The sequence below is a fragment of the Canis lupus genome, chromosome 14 (assembly GCF_011100685.1).
Source record: "Canis lupus familiaris isolate Mischka breed German Shepherd chromosome 14, alternate assembly UU_Cfam_GSD_1.0, whole genome shotgun sequence".
In the NCBI taxonomy this organism is placed as follows: Eukaryota; Metazoa; Chordata; class Mammalia; order Carnivora; family Canidae; genus Canis; species Canis lupus.
The window spans coordinates 60069733-60076904 of record NC_049235.1 but is presented as its reverse complement, the minus strand read 5'-3'; the positions used below and the strand labels follow the sequence as shown (position 1 = coordinate 60076904).

At 51.0% G+C, this 7172-nt stretch overlaps 1 protein-coding gene across 1 annotated transcript in view; it reads right to left on the bottom strand.

Moving 5' to 3' along the window:
• Window positions 1–898: 898 nt before the first annotated feature.
• Window positions 899–7172, bottom strand: part of PTPRZ1 (protein tyrosine phosphatase receptor type Z1) — a 156057-nt gene continuing 149783 nt past the window's right edge. The window contains exons 26-30 of the mRNA XM_038556356.1: window positions 6614–6742; window positions 5724–5870; window positions 4287–4429; window positions 3204–3339; window positions 899–1824 (exon numbers count right to left, since the gene is read on the bottom strand). Coding sequence (XP_038412284.1) covers window positions 1684–1824; window positions 3204–3339; window positions 4287–4429; window positions 5724–5870; window positions 6614–6742 — 696 coding nt within the window. The 3' untranslated portion in view covers window positions 899–1683. The remainder of the gene's footprint in view (window positions 1825–3203; window positions 3340–4286; window positions 4430–5723; window positions 5871–6613; window positions 6743–7172) is intronic.

Sequence of the window (7172 nt, the reverse complement as noted above, 5' to 3'; positions counted from 1 at the left end):
ATAGCATCACACCCAGTGCTCATCCCCTCAGGTGCCCCCCTCGGTGCCCATCACCCAGTCACACCATCCCCCCGCCCACCTCCCCTTCCGCAACCCTTTGTGTTTCCCAGAGTTAGGAGTCGCTCAGGGTTTGTCTCCCCTGCTGGCTTTCCCCACTCAGTTCCCCTCCTTTCCCTATAATCCCTTTCTCTATCTCTTCTATTCCTCGTATGAGTGAGACCATGTGATGATCGTCCTTCTCCGACTGACTGACTTCACTCAGCATCACACCCTCCAGTCCCATCCCACCCACGTCGAAGCACATGGTGGGCATTTGTCCTTTCTGACGCAAGAGCCACTAGTTTAAAGGAAACTTTCCTGGCTCTGGCCCTGGGCGTCCCTGGGGGTTGGCACCTCCTCCTCAGGGCTGCTATTAAACGGTCCCAGCTGAGGCAGGGGGCAGCTTCCGGGCTCCAAGTCCGCCTGTCGCCAAGGCTGTTTCTGTCTCCCTGCACTTCAGCTGCCCAGGGCTCTGGGATGCTGCCCATGTGCCCCGCGTGGGGTGTCCTCCCTTCTTTCTACCCCGGGGTTGAAGAGCTCTGGGCCTGGGTTTGTCAATCCACCCACTGCCAGGCCAGCCTGGCTCGTCCCTGACAAGCAAATCTGCACAATTCTAGCCCCAGCTTGGTTCTAACTGAAGTTTCCCACCATTGCTTGGTCCACGGTGAGTAGTGAGGTCCCAGGAAGGCAATAATAGTGGTTGCGCGCATCAGTGAGCTCCCGTGCACCTCGGCGCCCAGGCTGGGAATCGCAGCTCCATCCCATCAACCTTTCTCCACTTCCACCATCCCAGGGGCCCCCGTGTCTACACTTTTCTACTGCACGTGCCCCAGCACGACACTCCCCAAACCACTGCAAATGGATAGCAATATTCATATTTATTTTTGCAAGGCCTTGGATAAAAACCATTGAAACAATGCTGGGTAAGGTGTTATTCTCATAAAAACATCTTTTGAAACAAATGTATTTCTATTTCCCATAAAAGTTAAAGTTACATGCTAAAACAGAGTTAATTTATAAGATACCACGAAAGAACGTCAGAGGGCTTGTAGAGTAAGACCAGATAATGAATTACATCATTAAAAGAAACAATTACACGTAACTAGAAAACTGACTCAGTAGTAAAATATAAAAATCTACAATTATAAATATAAATTTGGTCCATGGAGACACTAGAGCAGTATTTACAGTAAGTATCAGATTATTTCTACTTTAGGCGAATACTGCGGTTGTAAAACGCTGAATATCATAGGGAACGGCGTGTTTTATTTACAATCTACTATATTAAAAGTTATATTTCTAGCAAACCTGATGATTGCTACAAATACAGCTAAAATCTGACAGTACAAACGAACATGTGTTCTGTAGTTGGGAATTCCTAATATCTATAAATCAAAATTTTTCTGTTAAAATCAATATGAAAAAACAAACCCACAATTCCATTCTTAGAAATACTGTAAAATTCAACCATTTTAGTTCAAACGCAACTAAGAATCACAAGAAGTTCTGCAGAAAGGCACACGCTGTTAATGACGGGAGTTCGGCAGCGGGATCCCACGCCACGATGGTCCCGGTCAGGTGGTGGACGTGAGCAGGAAGCCACTTGTCCTGTCTCGATCTGGGGACGGCCGCGCCCCGGCCGGGCTACACCAGGGACTCCAGGCTCTCGGCCGTGCTCCCGGGGGCCAGCGGCGCGCCGTTGCTGTCGGTGGCGGTGGGCGGACTCTCCTCCTGCCTGCTGCCCACGAGGCTGAGGACCGCTCGGTAGAGGAACTGGTACTGGTCCTGGGGACAGAGCAGCACCGGTCAGCGGGCCGCCGCGAGGACGTGCCTGGCGGGGCTGTCCCCCGTCCTGCCTGGGCGCCGTGGGCCGGGGCTGCGGGCACCTCCGAGGGGATGGCCAGCACCTGCTGACCTGGAGGACTCCCCCACCCCCCCGCCGGGCAGGCGCTCCCCCACACTACGCCCTGGAATCAGACGGTGATGCCACCCGGCAGCGGTCCTGACTCGTGGACGCGCGTGACCCTTTGGTCCGAGGCTCCGTGAGGCCCTACTTAGGAGCCCTCACAACTCACCCACCCTTTCCCCTTCTCCAGCCGCGGGGAGGTCCGCTGGGCTCCCCAGGCACAGAGAACCCCAGAAGGGGCTGCGCTGTCGCCTCGTGCATAGTGTTTGCCAGGAGCCTGCACACCCCCCGCAGGTCTCAGGGTGAGACCCAGAAGGACAGAGATCTCTTCCAGGTGCCCGTCGGGGGCTATGGGGTGTAGAACATGAGCTGGGACCACAGCGGGAGGGCCTCGGGCCTACAGGTGCTGCTGCGTCGTTCCAGGCACTCACCGACCAGGGGCAGGTCACCAACCAGGGAAGGTCACCAACTGGGGGAAGGTCACCAACCGGGGGAAGGTCACCAACTGGGGAAAGTCAGCCTCTGGGGGAAGGTCAGCCTCTGGGAGAGCACCTTGCAGAGGTGCAGCTTGAGGTGACTCAGCTGGCCTGAGGGACTTTGAACAGGGCTCCCCTGGAGCGTGCGTGTGCCGGGGTCACCTTGCTTTCTGACAGGCCGGGGAGCGGGGCCACGGCCACCACGTCCCCTGAGCCTCTCCCCCGGGGACCCTGGCACTAAGCTCCCTGTTGCCTTTCCAGCCCTCGTTTCTACAAGAATCAAAACTTCAAGTTCTTCTCAGAGTTGAGACTTCTCTTTCCGAGTGTGCCGCGTCCCTTTCCTGGGCAGGTTTCTCTTTTCCACGAACCCAGGAACCACCCATCCGCTAAGCACCAGAACGATCCAGCCCCGGCCCCGGAGGACACCGCACAGCGCAGCGCCTGGGCCCCTGCAGAGTGTTCTCGGTGGCCCACGGACCTCGAGCCCCGGCCCCCCTGAACTATTTTTGCGGCTAAGGTGGATTAGTCGGTGCTTCGACTGAGGGTATTTTTCAGAATGTGACGTTTAAGGACTTTTATCCAGCAATTTTCTATGTTCATTGTTTATATTCCCGTCCTACAGCCTGTGGACGGATTACCGTGTCACTCAGCCCGAACGCTCTGCGGGGTAATAGGTTAGGGGTCCACCTGATCTTTTCTGAGACGTGCCTGGATGACTTTGGCGGCCTCTAGGAATCAGCAACGCTCTAACGGGGGAGTGGGGTTCACTGTCTTTTACTCACAATGTCAGCAAAGACTCCCGGCCTCATCAGGTTGATCATCTTGGCCACCTGGTAAACGTCCATTGAATTTTCTTTCTCTAGCTGGTGCATAAGGGTTGTCAGCGCACAGAAAGTTCCTGCCGTCACTCCTCCAGGCCTTGGAGCAAAGGGAAGGGACAAAGACTCCATTCAAATGCATCAACACTCACAGTGGGAGCTCAGAAAGCCCCAGAGCCCCCGGGACAGCCTGGCAGGGGGAACAGGGACACTTCTCATGGGGCGTCTCTGTCTTTGGTGCAGAGAACTAAGGTATAATTGGAAACGTCAGCAAGTGTTCACGGTGTTAGTAACGGGCACTTCATGGGACTTTAACGTCTGCTCACACACTTGTTTGTCTGCTCTGGGAGGGGCCGGCAAGAAGCCAGCACGACTGACAAGTCATCACACCTGGTGTATAATACGTGCAGATAGCATGTCATTACTCCCATGCTTCTCTTGTCTGCCCGTAACAGGAGCCTGGAGAGATCTACTGGATGGATTCCTGCTCCTGGTAAATAAAAACTCTATCCACCTTCATCCTGTCCAGCGTGTCAAGAACTTAGAAATGGGGATCCCTGGGTGGCGCAGCGGTTTGGTGCCTGCCTTTGGCTCAGGGCGCGATCCTGGAGACCCGGGATCGAATCCCATGTCGGGCTCCCGGTGCATGGAGCCTGCTTCTCCCTTTATGTCTCTGCCTCCCTCTCTCTCTCTCTCTCTCTCTGTGTGTGTGACTATCGTAAATAAATCAAAAAAAAATTAAAAAAAAAAAAAAGAACTTAGAAATGTCTCTCGGGTTAGCACCTGCAGAGACTCAAGGGCCAGAACACTGACTCGTCACCGAGTGTTCTCCGCACGCAAGGCCCAGGCACCTTCTCGTGGTTAGGCGTCCATCGTCTGCCTTCAACAGGATCACCAAGAGAAGTGGGAAAAAAAAATCTAGTTCTGTGTTAACCTTGTTTATAAGAAGCAGACAATCCCCCCTGGCTGAGTCACCCCAACTGGTCCAAACAAAACAGAGATATGGAGAGCGCTGGGGCAGGAAACAGTTTAAGGGGAGGGACTTACTCATCGTGAACAACCACAGGCCCATCTCTGCTGGCAGCTTCCTCCTTGATGATACTTATGAGTTCAAACGTCTTACTAATGGGGCTATCTGGATTTGGCCATTTGGGGCACTGAAAATGCCTCACTTCAAGCACATAATCGTCCTGGAAGACAAGAGAAAAATTAGTATTTCCAGAAGAGTTACCTTGGCGAGTGCCAGTATGAGTGGGATGGCTGGGGAAGCCAGGACTCCCTCCAGAAAGGTGATACAACCAGGGACACCACGAGTGAAGGGCAGCGGTTGAGGCCCGTCCTCCAGCTGCGGGGGAAGAAACTGCTGCGATGCCTCGTCTCCCATGTGCAGACGCAATCTCCTTTTCTCATACTAAAAATAAGCCTTATTTGTGGGTTCACTACGGCGATCGCACTATGAGGTCAGGTACCAAAGACGTGTCTGTGCCACTCCGTTTAATCCCAAAAGAAATCTTCAACGTTCACATTTGTCTTAAAAAATCCCACGGACCTGTTCAAATTCCGGCATTGCTCGGGATTGCTCGGGATCGATGCGGGGAGGGCGCAGGACAGCGCGAGGCAGGGCTGGCCCGACGCCGACGCCCGCGTGCCACCCCAGCCCCTACACCCCCTCTTCCTGAAGTGTACTGGATAAAATGCCACATTTAAAAATACGCAGCAGAACCTAACTTTTTATCCGGTCCCCCACTTTCAGAATCGAAGTGCGACATTTAAACCACCGAAAACATGATTTGACCTTTCTCTGGTTGGAGACGTACGCTGCGTCTCACACGCCTTCCTCCTTGGTATCCGTTAGGATTTTACTCAGCTGTATGATAAATTATGTCCTCTAATTACATAAATAGTCCTTGACAAAGGATTCAGGTGGCTGCCTTATAGGTAACCGGGAAGGAGCACCACCGCCCTGGTCGCAGCACCACACTTTCAAAGCCCTTCTCCACTGACATCCAGCACACTGTCTCCTGGTGGAGGGCGCTGGGCTCATTTTGGTAGATGATATTTCTCCCATTTTACTCAGAAGAGTTCAAGATAAAAATTTACCTTAGAACACGAGAATCAGGATTAATGGAATTATTATTTTTTCCCGAGTTTCTTTTCTTTTTCTTTCTTTCTTTTTTTTTTTTCCCCTGAGTTTATTTTCAATTTCAGTTCTATCAGAACGACTCCGGAGTAGGAGAGAAATCTTTGATTTCCTGTGTCTGAATGCTGTAGTTTGGTGGTGACTGATGTTTTAATGATTCTACGGGATTTTTTAAGGGAAAGTGACAAGTAAGGTAAAATTGACTATTTGGGTAATCTGTCTTAATTTGTAAGAAATTAGGTTCCTTCTTTTTATTTCTAGGGAAGATCCTTAAATCAGCATATATTTAACATAACATGTGCGTAAAAGAAAAAAAAAAGTTGTCCTTTCAAGTAGGTCCATACCTGTGTCGCTTCTAAGATAAAATCTTGAATGATAAGCTTTTCTTCATTAGACAGACATTTGTGTTCTTCAGCCATAAGGGTGACCTTAAAACTCTCACAGTTTATAGGCTCGTCTTTATTTGGCCAGTAAACAAATTCATCTTCTGCCTGGAGGATTAAACACCACAGAAGAGTCTAGATTTTACTCAAATGTTTAATAAGTCAGACTGTGAAATGAAGTTGACTGGTTGACACAGACAATTCAACTCGAATTTTCCTTCGGATCTCAAAATCTACTCTGGAAATGTTGAGCGTTAAACAAGTCTGATGTGCAGAATAAAATATTACACTTAAGAAACTACACTATGGCTTTGTGTTCCGCTCTCGGCTCTTCAGTAACAATGGCAAGTTGTGGCTTCCGTAAACGATAAGTGAGGAGAGATGATTCAAGTGATTTTAAGAGCTCGGAAATTTCCAGTGTCATTTGGAATGGTCAGTCTAACTTTACAGCTCAGAAATAAATCTCCGCGTGAAGTGTATGTGCAAAGCCTAAACACAATAGGGCTTTTTGGGGGGCATTTGTATAGATCTCCTTAAACTAGGGACTCTCCAAGGATCCTCAGGAGTTTTATTTTTTAAGAATGTAAATAGAAGCATATGGACTGACTTCATGGTTGCAGGGTCACAGAACACCTGAATTTAAGTTAATTTTAACTTACTTTTACTTAAAACTGTCATTCAACAATTTCAAGACCTGGGAGGCGACGTAACCCAATCGTAGACAAGGTGCCACTCCAGTGACATGGGTTCACGAGTTGAAAAACAATCATGTGCTGGAACGCGAGGGCTTCTGCCTGCCGTGACTGGGTGCGTCTTAGGAGGCCAGCGCCGAAGGCGACCGGGGGGCTTACCATGTTTTGACCATCAGGAAGCATGACTACCAGCTGGGCGTTATGGTCCCATATCATCCTCCAGAAATCTTTGATGGTATGGAGAAGAGGATGCTGGGTGACGATGAATTCACTGCTCTGATAGTAACCCTACGAAACCAAAGAGAAGACAGGAGGAGCCCTGGCACGCGGCCTTAAATGTTCCAAATACGTGCACGAGCGAGGCAGCCTTTCGTAGACGGCGCCTGTCAACAGCAACGTGACTGTTGGAGCCCGTGTGTCCACGGCACGGTCTGCACAGCGGGCACAGGACTAGCGCGCTCTTTCCCTTAGGTCCCTTCTGCCCCAAGCAGTCATCACGCGACAGGAACGGTGACCCCCTCTCTCACAGAGAATTCCACTGAGGCCTGAGAAGTTGAGCGCTGTGCCCACGGCCACCTGGCTGTCACGCCTGGGGGCGACTCAGCAAAGTGCACGCGGACCATGTCCCACTACAGTAGACAGGACGCAAACCCAGAGGGGAGCGCGTGCTTGTCACTTCCCACAAGTCCCAGTGCAAAGTGCCTGAGTCCATGCACTG